Source organism: Condylura cristata, unplaced genomic scaffold (assembly GCF_000260355.1).
Source record: "Condylura cristata isolate star-nosed mole 26May11 unplaced genomic scaffold, ConCri1.0 scaffold00015, whole genome shotgun sequence".
Classification (NCBI taxonomy): domain Eukaryota; kingdom Metazoa; phylum Chordata; class Mammalia; order Eulipotyphla; family Talpidae; genus Condylura; species Condylura cristata.
The window spans coordinates 36389803-36417347 of record NW_004567116.1 but is presented as its reverse complement, the minus strand read 5'-3'; the positions used below and the strand labels follow the sequence as shown (position 1 = coordinate 36417347).

The 27545-nt window shown below is 34.9% G+C and overlaps 3 protein-coding genes across 3 annotated transcripts; all 3 read right to left on the bottom strand.

Annotated features, from left to right (window-relative positions):
* Positions 1-2996: 2996 nt before the first annotated feature.
* LOC101626248 (olfactory receptor 52E2) lies at positions 2997-3956 on the bottom strand. Its single transcript, XM_004683666.1, has one exon. The coding sequence runs from the start codon at positions 3954-3956 to the stop codon at positions 2997-2999; it is 960 nt and encodes a 319-aa protein (XP_004683723.1).
* Positions 3957-11205: 7249 nt separating this feature from the next.
* LOC101626020 (olfactory receptor 52K2-like) lies at positions 11206-12156 on the bottom strand. The gene has a single exon (XM_004683665.2). It carries the CDS (start codon positions 12154-12156, stop codon positions 11206-11208), a length of 951 nt encoding a protein of 316 aa, XP_004683722.1.
* A 13562-nt stretch (positions 12157-25718) lies between these two features.
* On the bottom strand, positions 25719-26663 carry LOC101625790 (olfactory receptor 52K2-like). The gene has a single exon (XM_004683664.1). It carries the CDS (start codon positions 26661-26663, stop codon positions 25719-25721), a length of 945 nt encoding a protein of 314 aa, XP_004683721.1.
* Positions 26664-27545: the final 882 nt, after the last annotated feature.

Here is a 27545-nt window from a genome sequence, read left to right as displayed (position 1 = left end):
AAGAAACATCATATGAGAAAGATTGAATCCTTCACTGCTGACTTTGAAAATGGAAAATATACTCTGAGTTAAGGAAAGTGGGCAGCATATAGAAGCTAGGAGAAGTAACAAAACCACATTTTATTGCATCCAGAAAAGAATGTAGAACTGTTGACACATTTGATTTTAGGCCAGCGAGAAATGCATCAGCTTTCTAACACACATACACAAAACAACAACTGTAAGATAATACATTTGTATTGTTGTAAGCACTAAATTTCTGATAATTTATTACAGCAGATTTAGAAAAACAGTTTGCTTTCAACTATGGCTCAAATTTCTTTCCATATCTTATGTACAGTTTTAAATAAAAGTGAATATTTGGTTCTCAGATTCCTAATGCACATCTATTTTGTGCAATCATTAATATATTTGAATGTGTATACTATTTCATATATTCAAGTATTTGTTTTGTTTTTCAGTCACTCAAAAAACACATTGCTGATGGGTAGAGTGTGGTAAAATATACCTAAGGGAATGATCTTGTAACTCTAAGTCATGTACAGTAAACCAATGTTACCTCAATAAAAGTTACTAAAAATATATGAGAAAAAATGTGCTCAAAACTTTAGTTGATATAAAAATATAATTATTTAACATTTCCAATGACCTTCATTTCTTCAATATGATCCATTTAATATCTTTTAGTTTTTAACAGCTTGTAGAAATTCTTCTGTATTTCCTGATGTATAGGTCAACAGGCAATGAAGTTTGTTGTTTTTGTTTATTATATCAAAACGTATTTATAGATAACTGAAGAGGAGATTTGAAATCTGAATGGACTTTTAAAATGTACAGAATTTAAATTTATAATCTTTTTTTTTTTTGCACAGTGAAAATTTCATAGCCAGATTGTTTTACTGGCATATTTTTTTTTTTTTCAAAGATTTTATTTGTGCATACAGAACTGGGATACAGGTCAGAGATGTGGAGGGTGAGAGAATTCACCAGAGACAGAGTGGAGAACAGAACAGGCAGATCGACAAAGTACATTGCTGAGGGGAGCAGCAGGCGGGTCAGGAGAGGTCTGCCACACCATGTGGTCACCTCTGGGGCAGGCGGGAATCGAACTCATGAGGAAGCGGCTTTAGATTCTCAGTGCTGTGCTTTAACCCGCTGCGCCACCAGGGAGGGCCTTACTGGCATATTTTTTAAAAAATATTTTTATTAATGCAATATTAGTTTATAATGTCATATAGTTTTAGGTACACATATCATAAATCAACATTTTGCACTGCATCAAAACTTTAATTTGCCTTCTTTCAACACACAATTTCCCTACCTTTATTGATCTTTCCAGGTGGTGAAAACTATTTTGTGTTTATAGTCGACAGTTTGATTTTTTCCATGCTAATAAGTTTAATTTTTTTGTCTTCCACATGTTTATTTCACCTAGTAGAACACCATCCAAGTTGTTGCAAATAGCTAGATATCACTTATTTTACAACAGAGCAGTATTTCTTTGCACTACAGGCCACTTCTTTATGCATTCATTCACTGATGGTCCTTTAGGTTGCTTCCAGATCCAGGCTAGTGTATAACACAGTCACTAGATGAAAGTACAAATATGTACTCAAATTAATGTTTATGTAGTCTTCAGATAAATACCCAGAAGCAAGATAACTCCAACAAATGGAATTTCTACTTTTAGCTTTTTGAGACTGCCATAATGATCATAATGATTGCAATAATTTACAATTTCCTTTTTCCTACAATTTCTCCAACACTTGTTTCTTGTCCTTTTGATAATAGTCATTCTTGCATGTGTGACACAATTGCTTTGATTGCTTTGCTTGCATTTCCCATTAACAAGATAGTATAAGATTCTCTATACATGTTAGATCAGATTTTTTTTTATGTTATTGAGTTTCATTAATTATTTATATAAATATTCTCTGTTATATATTTGGTTGAAAGATAAGTACAACTAAAAACAGTACTTCAGTCATATGTAAAGAAATGGAAAATGATTTCTAACTTTTTTAGGATTTATAAGTTGCCTAGTCATCTGCAGAGCAACGATTAAAGTAAAATTATAAAATTATAAATAAAATTGAAAATGGTAGTTATAGTCTTAGCAATAAAGCAAAAGAATAAAATATTTGTTATTATCTATAGCTCACATTAAAGTAAAAAAAAGTAAATACAAACAGAGTAGTAGAAAAAGAGCAATAATTATGTTAAATGTGTATGAAATTAGTGTATTTAAAATACTAAAATTGTCATTGCTAAATCAAACATTATTGATAATTTAAATGGAGATAAAATTATCAAAATATTAGGCCCTCCCTGGTGGTACAGTGGGTTAAAGCACAGCACTAAGAAGCTGAAACCACTTCCACATGAGTTCGATTCCCGCCTGTCCCAGAGGTGACCACATGATGTGGCAGACCTCTCCTGACCCACCCGCTGCTCCCCTCAGCAGTGTACTTCGTGGATCTGCCTGTTCTGCTCCCCACTCTGTCTCTGGTGAAGTCTTTCGCCACCCCTGAGTCTCTGGCCTGTACCCCAGTTCTGTATGCACAAATAAATAAATCTTTACAAAAAATTATCAAGATATTTAAAGATTGGGGAAAAATGACACTAATGAGTTAGCTGACTGATTTGAAATTTGTAAATTCTACAAAGTTATGGAAAGTGGGACAGTCACTATTTTAACATCAACATCCTGAAGTTATAAAAGTAGGAACTGTAAAAACATTATAATTGTATTGTTACAAGAAAGAAATTCCGTGAAACATCAGTTAAAATGGCAGTAATGAATGCACTCACATTTTAAATATATAATATCACCTAGATATTTAAGTTAATAGAGAAAAATGACATAGCCACCCTAATGACGTAACCTGGAAATGAATACATATATAAATACATGAATTTACTAGCCAATGCATGTTTTAACATAATTTTTATAAGAATGTATTTTTCTGTCTTAACTTCCATATTGACACTGATTATTATTGATTGTCATTCTTTTTCCTTTCTTTGTTTCTGGAAAGTTTTTTAACACGGTCATATATTTGCTTGGTTCTGACCCCATATATGACAGGGTTGAGCATTGGTGGCACTACAACATAGAGGTTGGCCAGGAGTATGTGGATATAGCGGGGCACATTTCGGCCAAAACGATGTGTCATAAAGGAAAAGAGGGCTGGCGTATAGAAGGCAAGAATTACAAAAACATGAGAACCACATGTGCTGAGGGATTTGAGTCGGGCTGCTTGGGAAGGAAGACGGAAAACAGCGCAAAGTATTTGAACATAAGAAAGGGCAATGGTTATGATGTCAAACACTAGATTACCAATTGCACATAAACCATAAATAATGTTAATTTTAATGCTGGCACAAGCAAGACGAGCAAGACCCATGTGTTCACAATAGGTGTGGGGGATGACATCATTCCCACAAAAAGGCAATCGCAAAATGAGAAATACGAATGGAACTGTAAAAATAATTGCCCTCACTAATACACCTAGACCAATTACTGAAACAACTTTGCTGGTGAGGATAGTGCTATATCGGAGTGGGTTGCAGATGGCCACATAGCGGTCATAAGCCATTGCCAGGAGTACTGATGACTCCATAAGTGTGAAGTTGTGGATGAAAAACATCTGGGTGAGGCAGGCTTCAAAGATGATCTCTCTGAGGTTGAGCCAGAAGATGCCAAGCATCTTAGGGATGGTAGCTGTGGAGAGTCCCAAGTCAATGGTAGCCAACATGGCCAGAAAATAGAACATTGGCTGATGTAGGCTGCTCTCTGTCTTGATCACATAAAGAATAATGAGGTTCCCTATGAATGCAATCATGTACACTGCACAAAAGGGAAAGCCAATCCAGATGTGGAGAGATTCCATCCCTGGGATTCCCAGCAACAAAAAGGAGAGGGGGTGAAACTGGGTGTCATTGGGAAGAAACATCTCACTTGGTAATGTATAAGTTTTCAGAAATGTATGCTTATCCAGTCAACAAGGCATCAAATAGTATTCTGTGATGCTGGAGACCTAGGTGTGAGATAAAGCACTTAATTAACTGGCTAATATAATTTTCACCATAATCATCGATAGAACATTTCTTATTTTATTTTTTTTTGAATTTTGACCAATTTAGGATTTTGCTATTCTCTAAATACAGTAATAATTAATTTCAGTGACTGAATGACAACACATAGGGATTCACACAGAAGATGGGTAATAACTAGTCAACAAACACATAGATTCATCAAAATGTAAGCCAAAAATATTTTTAAAAATACTTTTTAAGGTTTAAAAATTGATCTACCCCTTTTTGTATTGAGTCACTATTATTACAAAGGTAAGATAGGGAATAATAGTAAAAGTAACATCAGCTACCAGTTACTGAGATGCTGCTGACTACCTATTTGTAAAGCTCTCCATCAGATTCTGTGCAAAAATAATCTCCAATATTGAAATATCATACCCTTCAAACAATATTCATTTACACACAGGTGAGTGATCTAAATATCAACATTGAAGAGACTTTCCAGAAGATTAAAATGTTTTTAATGAAAGATGTGGGAAATTTAGGCTAGGGGGGAGGTCAACAAATGGAAATGGAAGGACAATGGATAGAAAGGAGAAGACACTGCATGGTTTACCCTCATTACATATACAGCTAACAATTCCCCCCACCCCATACACATACATACTACTCTGCACATACAGAAATCCACAATCCAGTTTACTTCACAACATCCATCTGAACAAAAAATCATTATCTTTTCTCAATTACAGTGAGTCAGTTGTGACTTTAGGAGTTAATCATGTCAAAATGTCAGTAAATACTAGAGAGAGAAGCAACTTGGGAGTACTGGAAAATTAATAACAATTCAATCATTTTCAATGTTACCAAAAACCTTATGTCTTCATGTAGCTGACTTACAATATTTAACATGGATGATTTCCAAAACATCTATTCATCCTCATGTGTAAATATTTTGTAGTAAAATGTTGCTATCATCTGAAGATTCTACAGCAGCAATACTTATTAATCAAGAAAGTCAGGATATGATATAGGCATTGACATAAAGAAGAAAATAAAGCAGGGTATGGGAGGAGCAGGTGGAATATGGATGGTGAGCATGACAAGAAGCAAAGCTTGCAGCAGGAGACTGAAGGTCAAACTTTGGGTTTGCTCTTATAGGACAAAGTTATTCCATAGGTTGTGCCATTGTGACCAAATTTTGAGAACTTCCAATAGGAGAAGCGAAAGGAGAAAAGTAGTATTTGTTCAAAGATGAAAGTCTTCCTGAATCTGGAAATCAGCAAAAGTTCCACAAAATATTCCTTTTTCCAGGACTTATTCAATACTTTTCTAATACTTATTCAACAGTATCTTACTTCATGGGAAACTTACTTTAAATTGTAAATTAAGTTGGGAATTTGATTGCAAAAGAGTAAACACACATTATCACTCTTACAAGAGGAAAGGAATGATACTATATTTTGTCATCACAAATAAAATAAGTAGAAATTAACTAAGTTTCCCTGGTTATACAGTGTTATTTGACAATGATGCAGAGAACAAATATAGGGTCAGTAGTGAAAAACTGGAATAAATAAATCAAGTGAACAGTGTATGTGCCTGCACTCAGCTAAAACATCTACATAAACTTTAAAGATCTAATGCAGAGTTCTATGTATCTTCTGGTCTCCCCAAAAACAAGCTACAAAATTTCCCTTTCTTGTTAAATTTGTCATGTTACATAATGTATTTAAAGGAACTATTTGGAGATAGAATAGGACTGTTTCTGGGCAATCAGGATAGGAACAGAAATGACTGCAAATGAGCCCAAAGGATATTTTTGGTGTGATGGAACCATCCTAAAAACTGACTGCAGTGATGGTTGCTCAATTTTGTTCATATAATAAGAATCTGAATTATAATAATTGCACCATTAAATTGGGTGAATTTTATTATATGGAAATTATACTTCAATAAACCTTTTAAAGAAGAAAAACAAAATAACCCCTGCCACCTGCTATTGATCATGCCTGCCTCTTTCTTCAGTTTCCCATGGCCTACAGGTACAGGAGCCAGTTTGAAAACCAACAACAATTACTTTCACTAGTTCTTTTGCTAAAACATTACAAATGAAATATTTCTAAAATTTAATCCTCAACAGTGCCTACTACATTTCAACTCTAATGTAACCTTATTTTGTTTCTGTCTCAGTAATGTCATTGCTATTTAGTGATTTGCATAATTCAGATACAAGCATCATCCTTTGATTTCCACCTATTAATAAAACACCACTGAGTCTATTTCTAAAAATATAATTTAAATGAGTTTATTGCCTTCATCATAACTGGGAGTGTTCAAATCATCACCATGACTTGGGCTGATTTCTGTATCATGTTTTCTGGTGTTTAAGAACATGAATTTGTAGTCAGATTATTATTGTTGAAGCTTAATTTCATGATTATTCATTCTAGAGATAAAGGAAAAATTAATGAATATTACTATTTAGCTGTGATGCTTTGCACAAGAGCTTTAACTTCTCAACCTCAGTTTCTTCACTCTTAAAATGAGTGTAAATAAGCCCTTAATTTTAGGATAGATAATTATTTTAAACACTGAACCATGTTACAAACATATCCACCATTTTTTAACCATCATGTAGATAATTTTTCTAAAATGTACACAGGATGGACTCAGACTAAAATCTCAATGATTTCACTAGGATTATATGGTCCCTACTAAGGGAGGAGAGTCTATTCTGCCCTTAAGCTTCATCATTAGTCTTCTTTGCCCTGTATACACTCTGTATCTTCTCCTTTCCCTCGCCCATCACCATGCAGTAAGGACACACTGGGAGCCTGGAGACAGGGCAGACTCACCAACCTAAGCATCAGCAGGACCTTGCTTTGTTCTATCTCAGTGTCATTAGTCCTTATGAGGGTACTTCTCTTTGCTGGGAGTTTTCAACAGAAATCCCTAGGAGCCAGTTTTGTAAATGACCCAAGGTCTCTGAGGATTCTAGTTTCTAACATTTTTTGAGTCAATAATACAACATCATGACCTCTAAGAAAACAAAGGCAGGAAAAAGTAAGATTTGTTAACTACTCTATGAGCCTTGATTAAGTTGATTGATAGAACTCCTCTCATTAGCCCAGGAGAAACAATATAATTTTGTGTTAAAAAAAAAAAAACAAGAATTCTGAAATCAGAGCATTTCTTTACTACAGATGTATAAATATTCTAACAAAAATCATTTGAACAGATTACTAACACTTTTCATTGTTTTCCTGTCTTTTAGTTCTCTCTGTTTTACTACATCAACCATTTGTCATTCAAAATTAATCTCAAATGTGATTATTACTTATACTTTAACTTCTTTTTATTGATGTCTAATATTATGATTAAGTTTTAAGTTTGTTCAATATGTGCAATTAACATGAAATTTTCTAATGAAACCCTATAAACTTATCAATAAATTTAAGTAGATAATATTATTGTGCCTTAGATGTTTCAAGTAAATTTTCTTATTCTTATTCTGGGCCCTCCCTGGTAGTACACAGGTTAGGACACAGCACTGCAAGTAAGCCACAGCTGCTTCATTGCGAGCTTGATTCCAGACCCAGAGGTGACCCTCATGGCCCAGCAGACATCTCCTGACCCGCCCACTACTCCCCTCAACAGTGTACTTTGTTGATCTGCCTGTTCTGCTCCCCATTTTGTCTCTGGTGAAGCCTCTCACCACCCCTGCAACTCTGGCTTGTACCCCAGTTCTGTATGAATAAATAAATTTTTTTTCTTATTTTATGTTTTCCTGAGTATTGAAGCAAAGTTTTCTCAGTGTGTCTGCCCTGCCCCTGGCACCACAGGAGATTTAAGTAACCCTACTAAACCTAAGGTTATATAGTTTGTTTCTGTTCTTTTCCCTCAATAGTAATGGATCATTTTGTGTGCTTTGTCCAGTGACTGAAGGCTTTATTCTTTAACAAGAGAGTAGCCGAGAAAAGTGTTCTTCCTATCCATATTCACTTCCATATCCCTCTATCAGGACTGATTATTTCAAGAAGAAGTCTTGTCAGGCCCCAGTCATTAAACCTTTCATGAGTACTAGGTTGAGATTTAGGGAGATAAATCTAAGTAGATGTGATCTGGCCCCTTTTTTTTCATATACATATAACTCCTAGCCAGTAGATCAATATTCAATTGTGAAGAATTTGTTTCAAATTGTGATAAATTATTTTTACTGAATTTTATGGCTTCTAACATCAATCCTGGTCAACATAATATTGTGTCCTTGACCTTGCCTATCTTTCCTTATTTTTTATTGCTTTTGGGTTTCAACTCCCTGATTTAATGAAATGAAATGAAACGATGAGTTTTTGTATTTCCCGTGACACTCGTTCTCACTTCTTATATCCAATAGAAATTACAGGTCCTGGTAGAAATTGAAATCATATTATATCCTCTGATTGCAAGGACACCTATATATCTCTTCACAGCTTCCTATAGTTATATATTTCTAAGCATGAACTGTGGACCACTAGCCATAAATATCCAGAGTGATTAAGGAAGCACAGATTATATTTTATTTATGGAATAAACCATGAAAGCTTAGAATTTAAAAGTTTTAGAGCCAATCTGAGCTGGCTGTTTAAATAAACAGCTGTAATATAAAGAGACTTCTCTTTAATCTGTAGGTCAAAGAGACTTCATGTTTTCTAGACCTTAGAATCATCTTTATGAAACTTAAAGGTTGGTTATTTAATATGAATGTTGAATAATCTTTAAAAAAGGAGATAGAAGTTCTAATGGAGTCTTGGCTAAGTCAAAACTGTATACATTTACTCCAACATACACACACACACACACACACACACACTGCTTTGATTTAACCCACAGAGAACTTTGTTTAAATATGTACCTGCTGTTTCTGATTTCCTATCTTCTGGAACAGTCTTCTGACTCTAATTCTATAATAATAATTGGTTTTCTACTTTTGTCACAACACTTGTCAATTTGTCACAGCATAGCACTATGTAAAATAACATAGTAAAATCAGTAAGAATATAAACCTAGTGACAGGCACCCCAGGATCAAATCTTGGCTTTATTTTTTTTTAAGATTTTATTTATTTATTCATACAGAAATGGGGGTACAGGACAGAGGTACAGGGGTGATGAGAGGACTCACCAGAGACAGAGTAGGGAGCAGAACAAGCAGATCAATGAAATACACTACTTGAGGGGAGCAGTGGGTGGGTCAGGAGAGGTCTGCCACCCCATCTGGGTCACCTGCAGGGCAGTCAGGAATTGAACTCATGTTGAAGTGGCTTTTAGCTTCTTAGCGCTGTGCTTTAATCCGCTGCACCACTGGGGAGGGCCCCTTGGCTTTCCTTTTAATCATATTCTTGGCTATGAGGATATTAACTAATATACTTATTCCCAATTTTCATAATTATAAATTGAGGATATTAAAGTAACAAGTCTAATCCAGTTTTTATGAGATTTTATTTGTATATTTATTTTAAGTGTTGCACAATATATGATTTTTCTCCTCAGGTGTGGTCACTGTTGTTTTTCTACCACCAAAACACTCATATTCTATATTCTCTTGTGTTTTTCCCCACTGTTTTCATACCTCCCTAGCTCCTACCATACCCCTTATGTATTCATAGTATCTCTGGTCAGCTTTCAAGGTTTGTCTTTGTTTAACACATTGGTTTTTCTATATTCCTCATATAATTGAAACCATCTTTTTCCTGTTGACTTATTTTGCTTAGTGCAACCCTTCCAGTTCCATCCATGTTACCCAAATGACATGAGTTTGTCTTTTTTTGATCAATGAGTAGTATTCCATTATATAAATGCTATATGAGTGTTAAATAAAATTATTCTGAAAAGTAATACTTATGTCTCTGTATCAACTTTATCAAACTAGTGGAGCTAAATGTTTCCACCCTACACTTGATTCCATACCTTATTCACTATGTACAGGAGAGAAACTGTAGGTTTTAAATTGCTAAACATAAACTGGTTAAATTTAATTTTACCCTATGCACATACACACACAACTTCTTTGTGAGATTTGCTAAAGACTTATGTATGCATTGATGTTCCTCCATGTGGTTAGTCTTCTTGTTCTGATTAGAAATATAGGCCTGGCTATGGGATTTAATTTGAGCATTTACTGACTCTCCAACCAAACTAGGTTCTCCTAAATATTCTTCATCACTAAGAAAGATGATACTTTGGACTCCTATCTGTCACAACTTTTTAATCCAAAGCGGGAGGTGCTTAAGCAACTGAAATAATATCTTTGAATCTGGGAGGCTAGATATTTCGATCAGGGTATCATCATATTTGGTTCTGGTGACAGGTGTCTTTATATCTTGCAGACAACTCTCTTTTCATACGTTAAACATATTTTTAAAATTAAAATTTAACAAAAATCTTAATATTTTCAGAAAATATGTGGAAAACACCACAATATATTTGTTGTTTGAAACTCTGAGACTTACTACAACCATACCCTTTTATCCCTAGTGAATTCTTTGAGTTCTCTGGCTAAGTAGATGTAAACTCAGGCTGATTATGAAAAATGGAAAGAGCAACAGCAATACTTTTGCGACTTAAGCTGTTAGAACTGTGTTCCTGTGATTCCCATTTAGTGAGTTGGCTGTACATTGAATCACTGTGAAAGTATAGAAAATTATATATTTGGAATTGGTTCCAAGCTAAACAATTGGAACAAATGCTGAACAATTTAAATTCTACTCACTGACCATTGGAATATAAACTTGTTGAGCTATTTGGTATGGTATATGGGTATTTGTAATAACTAACTCAAATTATTGTTAAGTGATTATGTATATGAAGTACACAGTGAATAATTTTGAATTTAGAAAATGCTTAATAAATGTGGAATCTATTCACACTCTCACCCTGAAGGGTAAAGCATTTGAATAAAATATTTCCAGTAGTCAATGATATTTTAAAATTTAATAAAGTCATACCTGATAATCTATTTACCTCTATATACTAATTATTACACAACAGCAAATACTTTTGGAGTTGCTTCTTGTAGAAAAATCTTAACCTTTGAGCAATTAAAATATATTCTTGGTGGAAAAACACAGTGTGTAAGCTAGATAATATAACACTTACTCATATATTACTCACCAACAAAAACCACTTAGTTTAGAATCTTTGAAAACCCGAAAAATTTAAGGAACCTCTCCCGTATCTTTTTGGTTCTTACCCCATAGATAATAGGGTTCACCATGGGTGGGACCAGAAGATAAATGTTGGCCACAAATATGTGGACATGAGGAGCCACATGCTGCCCAAACCTGTGGGTAAGAAAAGAAAAGAAGGCTGGTGTATAGGACACTAAGATTACACCGACATGAGAGCCACAGGTGCCCAAGGTCTTGAGTCTGGCATCCTTGGATGGCAGTTGGAAGACAGTGTGGAGTATGAAGATGTAAGAACAAATGATCAATATGAAATCGACTCCTCCTGTAAGGAAGGCAACAATGAGGCTGTAGGCCTTACGGATTTTGGTCTCAGCACAGGCAATCTTGATGAGGGCCATGAACTCACAGTAGGTGTGGGAAATGATATTGGTCCTGCAGTATGGAAGCCAACGTAGCATAAAAGGGTGAGGACTGAGGAGGACTGTGCCCCGGATTACAATAGCTAGACCCATCCCCTTAATTACAGAGTTAGTCAGAATAGATGAGTGTCTTAATGGATTGCAAATGGCTACATAACGATCAAAGGCCATGGCCAAGAAGAAGCCAGATTCCATTGTGGAACAAGAGTGAATCAGGAATACTTGAGTTAGACAAGCTTCAAGGCGAATCTCTCCATCATGGAACCAAAAGAGGCTGAGAAGTTTGGGCACAGCTGTCGTACACACAATGAGATCAGCCACAGCCAGCATACAGAGGAAAAGGTACATTGGCTCATGGAGGCTGGTGTCTGTTTTGATGATGAAGAGAAGAGAACAATTTCCCAGAAGGGCCAAAAGGTAAACCACACAAAAGGGTATGGAGATCCAGATGTGTGCTGCCTCCAACCCAGGAATGCCAATGAGAATGAAGGTTGATGGATGAATATCAGTCTTATTGTGTGCTGACATAAGTGCCAATTATTTTAGCTTTCTCGGATATTCCTCTAAGGCAAAGAAATAATATTAAACTTTGTATTCTCTGATGAGCTAAGCCAAAATATAGAATTTCAGGCTGTAAGTACAATGCTGGCAAATATTTAGAGATAAATTATTTTACCATCTGATTATCAGATATTATTTTAGATGTAATTTGCAATTTGACTGATAAATAGGTGCCAAAAGAGGAGAGATACTTATGTATCAAAAATTGAGTTAAAATTATGAAAATCCTAGGGCCCTCCCTTATGGTGAAACATGTTACAGAGCAGCACTGCAAGTGAGCTGCAGCCATTTTAGTGTGAGTTCTATCCCCAGCACTGGTGGTGATCCACATGGATCCACAAGAGAGGCAGACCTCTCTTGTCTTTCCTGCTGCTCCCTGAGCAGTATACTTGATCAATCTATCTGTTCTGTTCTCCACTCTATCTCTGGTGAATCCTCTCACTGCCCCTGCACCTCTGGCCTGCACCCCAGTTCTGTATGCATAAGTAAATAAAAAGTTTTTAAAACATGTATAAAAATCCAAAATCTCTTATTGACAAGAAAGAGATACTAATTAAAAGTTGAGTTATTTAGCCTTTGATTTGGTGATTTAGTGATAAATATACAATTGTACACAGATTAGAATGAAACAGATAAGATAATTGATGGTTTTGAATAAAAAATATATCTTAAATATATATTAAGATTTTTAGTTATAATATTTTGGGGACATGCCAAGCTATATTGGAGATAAAATACCAAAATTCAGTAGGTCATGTCAATTGTGGACTGTCCAGAAGAGGTCCATTCATATTAACTTGGGACTCATTTCAAGTCAATCGTACGTGTGTCCAGGGACAATGTGTCAAGAATAAACAATTTTCTGTCTTGCTCATCACTTTCAACTGATTCCAGGATTTATGTATACTTCAAAATCTTAATAGGCCAAAATTGAAGAAATGTAATTCAATAAGTTGGCATTAAATTTCACTTTCTTACATATTTTTAGTTATGACTTTTTGAGTGGTTCCTGCTCAAGAAAATCTATTACCTCCAAGATTTCCTTTCTAACATTTCTTTTGCATTTGCTGATCTCTACCCCCACTTTATATTGCAATTTGCTGCTATTAAATATTTAAATGAATGTAATATAATTCATGCAGTTTATTTTAAAACAACTGAATATTAAGATAACAAATGTTAGTGTAGTTTGTGCTAATGGGTGATACTTAGTTGATTTTCTTAGGGAAAAATTGACTCTACATTTAAAGAAAAAGTTTATAATAACCATCATCATTAAAAGTAAAAGTTTTGGTAGAGGAATCTGTTTCTCATCCCAGGGAAAAAAATGTCCACATATACACATGAAAAAATATATCTGATTCTCATTACCAAACTCTGTAATAGTATAAAATTTAGAGAATTTAATTTGCTCTCATGCTCATGCTCATCAACAAGGTGATATTAAATTTTAAAAAATCTATGACATTTATATTATGGAGTGTTCAGAAGCACTCAGAATAAATAAAGGGCATTTCTATAAACTAAGATAGAAAACACCTAAATAAAAAATGAAGAAAATTTGAGTTTTCCTTTAACATTGAACCACACACATGCAAATATATGTGCATACATATGTATAGTGTGGATATAGAGAGATGGTAGAAACCTATAGAGAGCTACATACATTTGTACTGAGAATTTTCTCCACACAGAAAATATCCTAAGAAGATGCAGAGATCACAGTTGAAGAGAGGTCAAAGATATGGGATTATATGTAAGGGAGTATAAAGAAAGGGTAATTTAGCTGTATCACTATGGTTTGACTTCTTTTAACAGTGCCAGTGTGATCTACATATTCATGAGTTATTTGTATAGTTGAAGGCAAGTAAATAAATAATCCAGAGTTATAGTTGCATTCATCAAGAAAAATATAAATCATGGAATTACAAAGTATATGTCACCTTCTATGTTGTATTAAATATTAGGAATTTTTTCTAAACTCTTGCAATCCCTTTCCCAAATCTTTATAGAGAGAACTGGTCATCCACTTAATTCACAAAGGTGTTGCCCCTTTGTCTTTGCTCTTCATGGTACTTCTTCACATATAAAAACCCTCAGTGAAAGGACCTCCCTGGTGTCCTGTGGCTTAAGTCTCAGCATGGTCACCTCTACAGCTTGAGTTCAAGCCCAGCCAGGGAACTGACCCGCACATGGCAGCAGACTCTCCTGTCTCACCCGCTGCTCCCTCAGCAGTGTATTTCAGTAAATCTGTTTGTTTTGATCCCTGTTTTGTCTCTTGTGAGTCCTCTTAACCTTGTGTTTCTGGCCTACAACGCAGTTCTTTTATACTCCCCCAAGCAAAAGCTCTCAGTTAGTTATAATTGAAGTCTCCACTCACATACCAGTGCCTCTAAATTGATATATCTAGCTGCTTGGAACTCTCGCTGATAACCCTTCTTAGCATCCTTATGATAAGTGCACTCACCTGTCTTCTGTCTTTTGTCATACTGTATTTTATGTTTCTGCATATCTTCCTTTTTTGTTTTATTGCAAATTCTTACTTGGCTGAGGATCTACATTTTCATGTGTTTTTTGTTCCAATGAATGAATAAAAAGAAAAAAGTGAAAAATGTTAATTTTCCAGAAAACAGTTTCGATATAACCTGAATAAAACCAGGGAATCACTAAAGATTTAGAGTGTACACTATCCACACACATGCTGGTACATTAACAGTTTCCAGATGTATATAAGCCTTTAGTATATATGTCCAAGGACCAGTCTGTAACAAAATTGAATTATGACAGAATTGTGTACCCATCTGACTATAGGATGAACAAAAGGGAATAGAGGGAAAGAAACATCTATTTGGGGGGAGGAAAAAAAGCAGCTTACAATGTCTTCTGGCTAAATTCTCAGTTCTAGATTTTGGCTAAAGTTCTATTCATCTCTTTACAAAAGTGAAATAAATAACATGAATCAAACATCTATAAGATAAATACTATGTTATTTACATTACAGGCAATATCCTACTTAATTCTTAAGGGAGTGTTGAATATAAACATACTGATAACACAGATAAAAACACCACACCAAAGATTCATTTATGTTCCCCAAAGCAATTTTACTAAGCATCTAAGAGCTGGAATTTAAACCCAGGTCAACTGCAAAGATTTTCATTTTTACATTTACCCTTAGAATAAATGTGCTCCTTGGGCTTTGTAAATGTAAGGTAATATAGGTATGCTAAATTTAAGATGTCTTTGAGAAGCATGAAACATTGCTCAAATATCACTTGCACTCCCAGTCTTTCCTTCATTAACCTTCCTCTGATGGACTAAGCAGAGAACCCCATGTCCAAGTGTAGCCTCATGGAAAGCTACAGTAAAAAGGCCAATTAATTCAATTCAATTCATAGGCCAAAATAACTCAGTTTCCCAAGAAATAACAGCTGCATGATTTTTCAGAGTCTGTCTGCTCTTACTAGAACCCCAAATCCATCTCTCTGGCTGTTGTCAGAGTGAAATAATATACTTTTCTAGAGGACCTGAGTAAAAGACAATTGTGATGAACCTTATAAAGATAATTACTGTTAGCTAATCTCCATTCTGAAAGTAACTGCAGACTCCTTTCCTCACTGGCAGTTTTGTGGGAATCAGAATGAACACCTACCTGTTCTGAGAGAGCCTTGGGTTCTCTGTACTTAAAGCTTCCCTAATGAGCTCAGTTATAGGTGTCTCTTGATTTCTGAGGTCCCCATAGGCATCAAGTAGGGATGGTTTCCCTCTGATATTTGGGAAGGAAACATTTGGGAGTTGAAGTTTTGAGTACAGAACTCAGATTCTAAGTCTTGAGAGATAACATTTTAATAAAAAGAAAAAAACTAAGAGAAGCTTTTTCTTGCAACTGCCTCTACCAGTAGGATTATCTTGTTCTTAAAAAAGATCATATATATGTACCAAAAGAGGAAAACGTAAAGTCTAATCATTTCAAATTAAGTTATGCCTTTCATTTTTAGTACAGAATTTTTTAAAAAGTTAACATCAATCTACGGCCATCTTAAATATTCGGGCTAATTTTATTCCATGGTCTTTGTATTCTTATGATTTTGAATATTAGAACTTAAAATCTTATGTCATAATCTACTTTCATGCTGTGACATACTTTAATCTTTTTATCAAATGAGTATCACAGAATATTTATTTACTTCCATGAAATAAATCAAATGGTATTTTGCTAACAATTAAATTTTATCTCAACAGTGATGTGGAATACCTGACATTTTAACAAGTCCTCTCAAACAATTTAGAGTTATTGTGCTTTGGCAATTATCCTTGGTATTTCCCTAAGATAGTTGAAAATTTTTTAAATTGTTTTTGTGAAAATCTCACCTATTTTTTAAATTGTGGAATAAGAAATTCATCCCTTTATTTTTACATTTAATCAAACACTTTATGTATATTGTAGGTCTGAGTGTTGCATAAATTAATATACACATGCACATGACTACCATGCATGTGCACCTGCACACACACACACACACACAGAGTAAGATGACATTTGAAAATTCTATACCTGTAAGTTTACTTGCTCCTTAAAATTTATTTGTATTTCAAAGTGATTAGTTAGGATACGATCACAGTCATCTGTAGTCATGCAGTAGGGAAAATTCGAGTTGCCTGAAGAGTGTATTTCCAACTGGTGTTAAATACTGGTGTGAGATTCTGAAAACTGGTTTCTATTGTAGTTAAGTACCATGTATGCATTCTATTTAATGCTATGTTGTCCTTATTTTTGTTGAAGTTTCCACTGTTTTTATGGCCCCCACCTGTAGTGTTAAAGTACACTACAATAAAGAAATTTATTAAGTGGAGTGAAATAATATACTTTTCTAGAGGACCTGAGTACAAGACAATTGTGATGAACCTTATAAAGATAATTACTGTTAGCTAATCTCCATTCTGGTATTAGTTATAGCTTTTTTAGTTGTGAGTTCTAATTTAATGAGTCAAAAATACAGTACAGTACAAACAAACCAGTATTGTACACAAGGATACAAAATTCTAATTGATGAGATATATGCATCCCCATATCCACTACAGCATCATTTACAATAGCCAGGAGTTGGAAACAACCTAAGTGCCCATTGACAAAAGAGTAAGAAATCCCATACACAAAGTATACACACTGGAATCTCATTCTATGTTGCCAGAACAACATTGCCAAACAAAACTAGTGCAAGGCATTCATGAAAATAAATTCAATTTTCAAATTGTTCAAAAATTGAGTTGAAAAATTATTAACAGGGCACAGAGGGTTAAAGTACAGTGCTAAGCAGCTAAAGCTACTTCAGCATGAGTTCAATCTCTGCCCTGGAGGTGACCCACATGGCTAGGCAGACCTCTCCTGACAGTCTCACTGCTCCCCTCAGCAGTGTACTTTGTTGATCTGCCTGTTCTGCTGCCCACTCTAAGTGCTCCTCACTCATCTTCTCACTCACTGCCTCTGCAACTCTGGTCTGTACCCCAATTCTGTATGCATAAATAAATAAATCTTAAAAAAAGAAAAATTATTAACAAATACTATGCAAATCACACTTAGTAATATCTAACAGGATGATGTATCATGAGCAAGCAACAGATCTCACAATGCTAGGGGAGTTTGGCATTTGAAAATCAATCAATATATTTCCCCCTATTTTGTAACAAAAAATATATGTGATCATATTAACAAATATAGAAGAAACATTTGGCATACATGTCAGAAATTACTGATAAATTTCATTAAGTTGGACATAAAAGGATACTTTTCCAATAGGATAAAGAAAATCTTTAAAAACTGATACTTTACATGTCATTGCCAGGCAACATGCTATGCAATTTTACTGTTCATTCCTCAAGGGCTTTTCCATTCCTCCTGGACCCTCAAACATTCTTCTACACTTCATTCACTGTGTATCCTCTAATTGCTATGTTTCATTTATCTATATACTATTATATTTCCTAGGGTTTTCATTTAGGTTGTTTCCAGTTATGTTACTTACTGTAAGGACAGTGCTGGTGAACATTTTTTTTTAAGATTTACTTATGCAAACAAGAACTGGGGTACAGATTAGAGGTGTGAGGAGGTGAGGGGATTTACCAGAGACAGAGTGGGGACTGTGAAGTACACTGCTGAGGGGAGCAGCGGGCAAGATAAGAGAGGTCTGGTGTGCCACGTGGGTCACCTTTCTGGCCAGGGGTTGAGCTCATGCTCAGTGGCTGCAGATAGCTTCATAGTGTTGTGCTTTAACCCTTTATACCACCAGGAAAGCCCCTCTTTTTACATATAAATGTTTTATTTGTATTTCAAAGCATTTCCTTAGATCATTTCCCCAAAATAGAATTACTATATCAAGCAGTATCAATGTTGTCAATTCACAGTTCTCTACAAAAAGATCAATGAATGTATGTAGTTCTTTTCTCAGGAATGAATGTACATCGTTCACCTCACCTTTGCCAACATTTCATTCTGTCTTTCAAGGGTGCGGATGCAAATTTTGCTCTAGAAACAAGTGCACAAAAAAGTTTCTTATGTGTAAGAAATACTTAACTACTTTAGACCCTCAAAAACAAGCTCAGTAGTGCTAATAAATGAAGAAATTAAAACACTCCTGGATTTTAAGAGGTAAAATGGTAAAGGAATAAAACTAGTAAAATTACTGATGCTCTCCAAACACATGTTCTCTTTGGATCACAATGAAATAATATTCACTGACCTCCATTGCAGTTTGTGTTTAAAATGCTATGTTCTGCTTGTTGGTAAATGCGCTCATCTCAACAAGAAAGGTAATTATATTTGAAGAAAAGCTCCTAAATCCATCACAGTGTGTGGTCGTGTGAAAGGCATAGAAAGAAGATAGGACGAAGAGAAGAGTTGGAGGAGGCACATAGAGTAGAGAGACACGTGAAGAAGCTCGTTTGCCTCTCGGACTTGGGGGACTTGGAAGTAGACATCTGTAAGAGACACAGACGTGGGAGACAGACCTGTGGGGAGTTTGATAATGGCATCTTTTATCTCCTAAGGAAACAACCAAGCCAATGACATTATACTCAAAAGTAATTTTGATACATAAGTATATTCTTAATGTTAATTATATATGATGCTGAAAATTAAAAAATACATAATATGTAAATATATTATACCTGAAATGTATCACTTATTTTAATGTATGTCACATTTTATGAATATGCACAGTTCTACATAAGCCTCATAATATATTTTGTGTGTGTGTGTGTGTGTGTGTGTGTGTGTGTGTATTCCCAAAGGGCTATCCATTAAATCTTTCTTTTTTGAACTTAATATTAAAGTAATAACTGATATAAATCAGTTTCTTAACCATATCTAAGAATTTAGAATATATGTGAAAAAGTAGGACTGGCAAGTTCTAAATTAATGACCAGATTTGAAAGTAAAAACAGTTGCTACATTACTGTCTTAATTTATTTACCACATAAAATCCTAAAGAACATTAACCAGTGTCTAACTGCTGATTTGTATAAAATATGATGATGTTACTATTATTATTCCAAATTTATAATAGAGTACATGTAACACTTTATATAAGCTAAGTATGTTTCCAAACTCATATAAGCAACATTTACCAGAAGAAAAAGACACCTTGGCTCCACTGCAAACTTTGCTTTTGTTCACACAATCAAATAAAGGAAAAGCTCATACTGAAAGATTTTTCATAGCACTTATCAAGAATGATTCCCATGAAAACAATAGAGAGAATTTTTAATTTACTTTTGCTTTATAAATGTAGTTTGATGAGTTGATTAACATGGTTTATAACATCATAAAATAATCCTAAATTTTCTATTCCAGCATTTCAGTGGTTACCAAGATGTTCATTTTGGAAGTAGTAGCATGCTATTCCTTAGTAAGTTGTCTTAATCATAGAGATTTAAGGATGTTTGTATCAGTTGAATGGTGGACTAAAATGTCTTATGGATCACTGAGGAAAACTTCAAGAACATCTTGATGGGAACTTGTCAATGTCTAGTTACATATGGTGAAGCTGATGCACCTGTAAACAAGGTGGCTGTACAGAGAAACCCCTAAATTATCTTCCTCTGATGCATGTTATTAGTCTGTTCTCAGCACAGCAAAGTTTCAGGAATCCACAAAATTTGTGTATATTTATTTCTCAGCTCTTGGAGGCTCTTCCTCACAACAGCATGCTGCAGTGCCCACATCATCCTCTCTCACTTCTTAGACTTGAGGAAACATAAGAGATATGTCTTATCTGTCCCTCCTGATTAACTGTTTTGTGTTGAATCAAAGGCATGGACTCAGAGTTTTGAGTAATTCCCTGCACAGAAGACTGATTGCAGGGTTTAGAGACCCACTGGGAGGAGTTCCAGGAGGTTCAGACTGTGCAGCAGCTCTTTCTTCACCTTCTGGAAAGTCTAAATGACACCTGAAGGGGTGTACTTTTGTCCATCACTTGATGTTAGTTGGCAGAGAAATATGACTTGAGCAAGACTGAGGGATCTTTTTAAAACAACAACTTATTTACTTAAGTCCTTTCTGTGACCTCATTAGTCCATTTGACATTAAACATGTGGTCACACAGGGCCCTCCCTAGTGATGGCAATGGTTAAAGCGCAGTGAAGCTCGTCGCAGCAACTTCAGTGTGAGTTCGATCTCCCACCAGAGAGATGAACCACATGGAGCAGCAGACCTCTCCTGACCAGCCTGCTGTTCCCCTTAGCAGTGTACTTTGTTGATATGCCTTTTCTGCTCTCCATTCTGTCTCTGGTGGGTCCTCTCACCATGAACCTCTGGCCTGTACCCCAGTTCTGTATGCATAAATAAATAACTCTTTAAAAAGATATGTGGTCACACAGCTGAGAGGGTAATGCAGAAATAAAGTTGAAAACTGAATCTCTATGTCAGATGGAACATACCTGACATTGTGTTTTTTGATCTCTCTCTCTGTTTATATTTACAAACATTATATATATATATCCTTATATACATACACATTCACTTCTATCTACATAGACATATGAGGTACACACATATGTATTTATAAAAAGTACTGTACCTATAAGAAGGATAGTGATGTATATTCCAAACAAAATGCAGATATACACAGACATATATTTGTGTATGTGTGTCACTGCAACAATTTTCCATTCAACAAATATTTATTAAATGCATGCTAGGTACATGAGTCTGTGTTAGATATTTTGGAGAACAGCATTGGAATACACAGATACCTTCCCTTCTTCTTTCCAAGAATCTAGCCCACTAGTGAGGGTACTCAATATCACCATTATTTTAAATGATGAACTACAGAGAAATTACATAGGATTGTCTTTTAATAAATGATAAGTGTCTGTTGTAAGTTTATCAGTCACAGAAATCCTTGAAGAAGAGGTGATTTTTGATAAGACTTAAATAATGAGAAGTGTGTAAAGAAATGATATAAATATATATAATGAAGAGTCTGGTACATTTCAAAGAGAAAATAAAATATCTCCAAATTGTAATACATTTAGCGGATCTGAAAAATAGCAAAGACCATTGTCTGTTTGGAACCACTTAAGATGAATGAAGAGATTTCACATTAGAGACTTAATCAGAGGTCTTTATAGAGTAGTTTAGGTTTTAAATTTGATTTTAAACAAATGACAAGTCAAAAGAAGCTTTGAGAATGAAAATGATTTGAATGTCCCTTTATAGATACAATAGAATATGGAGAAGTAAATCTTTTAATTAGTATTTTTTATTGATGTGATAACCTTGTTTATATCATTGTTTGTATTTTAGAAATGCACAATCTCCTTATTCTACAGAAGTGTGGGCAAGCTTTTGTGTACCTCAAACAAAATGAGGGAGTGTATCTCAAACAAAATGAGGGAGTATCAGCAGATATGAATGTCTTTCTCTCAGCTTCGGGCAGCAGAATATGAAGTGATTTGAAATCTATGAGCATGATGTAATCTCTCAAAATCTTCCTGGCAGTTATCAACAAAAACCCCATACTCCTCAGTCCAGCAGCTAAAGCCAATATTAGCTTTCCAAGAAACTGTCTCTGATTCAGGTGACAAAGCCTACGTTATTTGACTCTGATTTGTACTTACAGGATAAGCTTTCAAGTAGTTGAAATTTTTGTAAAATCTTATATAATTGAAAATGTGATTTATTAATCTTACAAATAAATTGTAAGTTTCCTGAAAGCAAGATTTAAATTAGTTAGCAACAAGCTGGCCAAGGAGAAGGCTTTTATTCTCATAGGAAAAACAAATCTTAATTTCATCACAAAATAAGTTCACAAGTCACTAAATGATACCTATTATAGAAAATATTGTAGGCAATTAGTTTTAGGCTAATCTCCAGCCTTTATCTCATAATTTATTCCCAAACCAACACTATACCTGTTCCTAACCCATTTTAAAACTTCCCAATGGGCCCTCCCTGGTGGTGCAGCGGGTTAAAGCACAGCACTAAGAAGCTAACGCCGTTTGATCCCCACCCTGGAGGTGATCCACATAGTGAGGCAAACCTTTCCTGACCAGTCCTCTGCTACCCCCTCTGCACTGACCTGCCCTCTGTTCCCCTCAGCAATGTACTTCGTCTATCTGCCTTTTCTCCTTTTCTGCTCCCCGCTGTCTCTGGTGAATCCTCTCACCACTCCTGCACCACTGGCCTGTATGCCAGCTCTGTATACATGAATGAATAAATCTTTTTTTTTTTTAAAAAAAAAAAAAACAATTTCCTGATTCCCCTATGAATGGCTAAAACACCCTAAAACAACCATGTAACCTTATGACAGTTGTTTCTATTTTATATGACTATATCAACAAACACTACTTAATTATTTATCCTTGTAAGATACATTATATATATACAAGAACAAAATCAGATATGTATTATTTATGCTTTTCTTTATATTAATGGTCATGAATACTCTACTTTTCTGTGTCAAAAATAACACATACTCTCATAAATTATGAAAAAAAATTACAGCATATTTATTTTCATTTATTTAGCTAATTAAAATGGAATAACCAGAGCAAATTAAAATGGTTAATTACTTATTGAGATTGACTGAATAATTTCTGATGTCAGTAAGAGAAATCAATTGTTTAGTGGTATGTAAGTGTAAGGTGAATAAGAATGATCATCAGATATGTGGACATTTCTCAGTTTCTGACGCTGATAGATATTCTTTATAGTCTTTTATGCTCCCTTAGAAGATGTTTTCACTGAAATGCAAGGAAACTGGCCATGATAAAACAAAATTAATTTAAAGAGTACAAGGAACTTAAGGAGTGAAGGCTATAATTTTCCTTACATCCATTTGGACAGATTTAGCTTAACTTAAAATACTTTATGGCAGTCTATGCAAGTATTGTGTGTATGTGTGTTTTCATTTAAGTAGTGAAAATTTAGAAAATGTTTTTGAAATGAATAGTGAATAGTCAGATATAAGAACTCATATAATTAAGGATTTCTAAAATATAACATCAAAATACTATTTAGAGCATTCATTTGGAAGTGGGAATAACAAGGACATCATGAAGCGATCAAAATACCATAAAATATATGAAGCAAAGGTCCTCAACATAATGGACATTAGACATGAATTTAGTAAATTTGAGAGAAGGGAAGTCCATGGGTTGTTGTTTGTTTGTTTGTGATTGCCCAATCTTAGTTACCAAATACATTTGAGAGAGGTAGAACCTCGATAGAGTCCACTTGCTTCCAAAATTCTAGATATGGAGTTGGGATTCTTGAGACATTAAAAATGTTAGACTTGGCCCTCCCTGGTGGCGAAGCGGGTTAAAGCACAGCACTGAGAATCTAAAGCTGCTTTGCATGAGTTCGACTCCCGCCTGCCCCCGAGGTGACCACATGGTGTGGCAGACCTCTCCTGACCCACCCGCTGCTCCCCTCAGTAGTGTACTTCATCGATCTGCGTGTTCTGTTCCCCACTCTGTCTCTGGTGAAGCCTCTCACCACCCCTGAGCCTCTGGCCTATACCCCAGCTCGGTATGCACAAATAAATAAATCTTAAAAAAAAAAAAAATCCCTATAGGAGTAAGAACAATTACTCAACATCCAACAAGGTAAAATTCACAATGTCTAGCAATTTAATGAGGTCTACTTCATAAAAGTAAGTAGGAACACAAAGCTAATAATAAGTGAGGAACAAGAATAATTAAAATTGACTAAAAAAATCATAGGTATAGGAATTATCAGATATAGGAATAAGCAGCTATTGTATATGCATTTGATATAATTGAAAACCAGCATCTGACATCCAAGTGAAGGGAAAATTGTGTCAGAAGTTCAAATTTTGGGGTCTCCCTGGTGGTAAGTCTCAGCACTATCAGTGCTATGGCCTGAGTTTGATCCTCAGCCAAGGAACTAACCCGTGTGGCACAGCAGGCCTCTCTTGTCTCACCCACTGCTCTCCTTAGCAATATATTTTAGTAGATATACTTGTACTGCTCCTCATTTTGTCTCTAGCAAATCCTCTCACTCCTCACACCTCTGACCTACACTCCAGTTATTCCATACATAAATGAATCTTAAAAAAAAAAAAGGGGGGGGGACCCAAGTGTCATTGTCAAAGGATACTACTGTCTAATACATCTGGGAGCTCAATAAATATTCTATTCCTCAGGATTGTTACTCCTCAGGATTGTTTTATTTGTTCTGACTCAGAATTCACCAGATGAGAACAAAGCATTTGTGGTGGCAATTGTTTAACATTAAACAATCTGGAGATGAAGTTACTGGTTGAGTTGACAAGATCAGTAAACGAGAAAAAGCTAAAGAGGGAGATGGTCATAGGAAGATTTGAAAAGTTCCAGCACATTCCTAGGAATCTGTAAAACCACACACAGATTTCATGCACAGGATTAAGGAAAAACTATCAAAATAGAAATATTACTTACTAGAAAAACAGTTGCTTGTAAACTATCTTAAATGCTCTAAGAACTTTACAAAAAATCATGTCTAAAGAAGAAGACGGAAGTTTGAAATTTATGTAACCAATTAGAGAATAGCAATAAAGAGACAGGAATCATTACATGAAAAAAACCATACAGGAGCTCTGGATTAGAAAATAATAATAAATGAAAAGTAAAATTCACTACTTATGCTCAAAAGCAGATTTGAGATAACAGAAAAAATAATGAGGGATAAGATTTTAAGATAGGTCAGAGGATAATACCCAACAAGCAAAGCAGGAGAAAAATGTGGAATAAAAAAGTGTCTCAGAGATCTGCAGGATTCAAAAACAAACAAAGAAATAACAAAATACCAACATACCAAAAACAAAAAGTAATTCCAAAATAGGAGGAGGACCAAAATAACATTTGAAGATCTAGCAAGCACAAATTTTTAAAATGTAGTGAAAATCTTCACTTTTCATATACAGCGAATTGCAGGTAGAATTAAGAAAAGGATAGTCTTGCCTATGGCATCATAATCTAAATCTGAAAGCAAAACATAAAGGGAAAATCTCAAAGGCACAATTATGCTTTCAAACACATTTCAGTGTTAAGAATTTAAGGAACCCCTCCCTGATTCTTTTGGTTTTAACACCATAAATAATAGGATTCATCATGGGTGGAATTAGAAGGTATATATTTGCTATAATAATGTGGACATGGGGAGCAATGTGGTGGCCAAATCTGTGAGTAAGAAAAGAGAAAAAGGCTGGTGTATAAAACATCAAGATGACCCATACATGGGAGACACAAGTACTTAAGGTCTTAAGACGAGCAGTTTTGGATGGGAGATTAAAGACTGTGAGAAGAATAAGGGCATAAGAACAAATAATCAATATGAAATCCAGTCCCCCAGTCAGGAAGGCCACAATTAAACTGTAGGTTCTACGAATCTTAGTTTCAGTACAAACCAGCTTTACCAAGGCCATAAACTCACAGTAAGTGTGGGAGATGACATTAGTCCTGCAGTAGGAGAGCCACCTCAGTAAGAAGGGGTGTGGACTGAGGAGTATAGTTCCTCTGAAGACAACAACCAAGCCCAGACCTGCAATCACTGAAGGTGTTAGGATAGTGGAATGTCTTAGTGGATGGCAAATGGCTATGTAGCGGTCAAAAGCCATAGCTAAGATAAAGCCAGATTCCATAGTAGACAGAGAATGAACAAGATACATTTGAGTAAGACAAGCTTCAAAGTAGATCTCTCTGTTGTTGAACCAGAAAAGACTGAGTATCTTGGGTAGTGTAGAAGAAGTTAGCATCAAGTCAGCCACAGAGAGCATGCACAGAAAGAGGTACATAGGTTCGTGTAGCTGGTGGTCTGTCTTGATGATTAATAAAAGTGCTATATTTCCCATCACAGACAGTAGGTAGACCAGGCAGAAAGGGATGGAAATCCATATATGGGCTGCCTCCAATCCTGGAATGCCAATCAGTAGGAAGAAAGTAGGTTGAAGATTAGTTCTGTTGTAAGTTAACATTATGTGAGATGTGAGCAGTGGTTATTCCATCATCCTGTCCAAATTAAAACACACATATAATAATACATAGCTGACACATAATGTAACAATATAATTCACTTCAATAAATAATTAAAAGCAAAAGATTGTAAAATACAAATACCAATTTTTTCATTATTGTAAGCTGGGAGAAATGTTAATTTCAAATCATATATAATTTTACAATTGCATCAAATATATGAGAGTGGACATTATTTTGGTAAGAACACTTAGAAAATATTTTATATTTATCTATCATCTATCTTTAGCATCTCCATACTTACCTATCCATTCATCTAGTTCTTATCTTGAGTTTATTTTTGCAGGAAGTATTTCAGTTTACTAGATACATTTTAGCATATTATATATCCTCTACAGTATTAGTATAGAGGATAAAGTAATAGTTCACATATTGTTGTGTATGCAGATATATTTTTCTACCAGCTGAGAGTAAAAATAGTGACAATGTTGGATGAACACAACCATTTGTATATTTAACTCTTCTTCTCCTCTTCCCATGACAGGACTTATAAGAAAAGTGATTTGGAAAATGCTAAAGAACTTTTGGGCAAATTAGTTAAAGAAGCATTATAATGAGGTCAGAACAAACTGATCTTAGAAGAAAGGTGAGTCATTGAATTAATAAAAGAAGGACTTTGTGTTTATAAAAGCAGGTAAACTTTATGGCAATAAATCATTTTGTAAAGGACTACCAAACAGATAAAATGACTAAGTCTGGAAAACATGGATGTTCAGGTCACTAAATATCTGTGCTCTTTTGTAACTAGCCAATATGACTCCTCCAGAAGGTGGATAGTATATTCTTCAATCACACAATACACTTGACACTGATACAGCAAACTT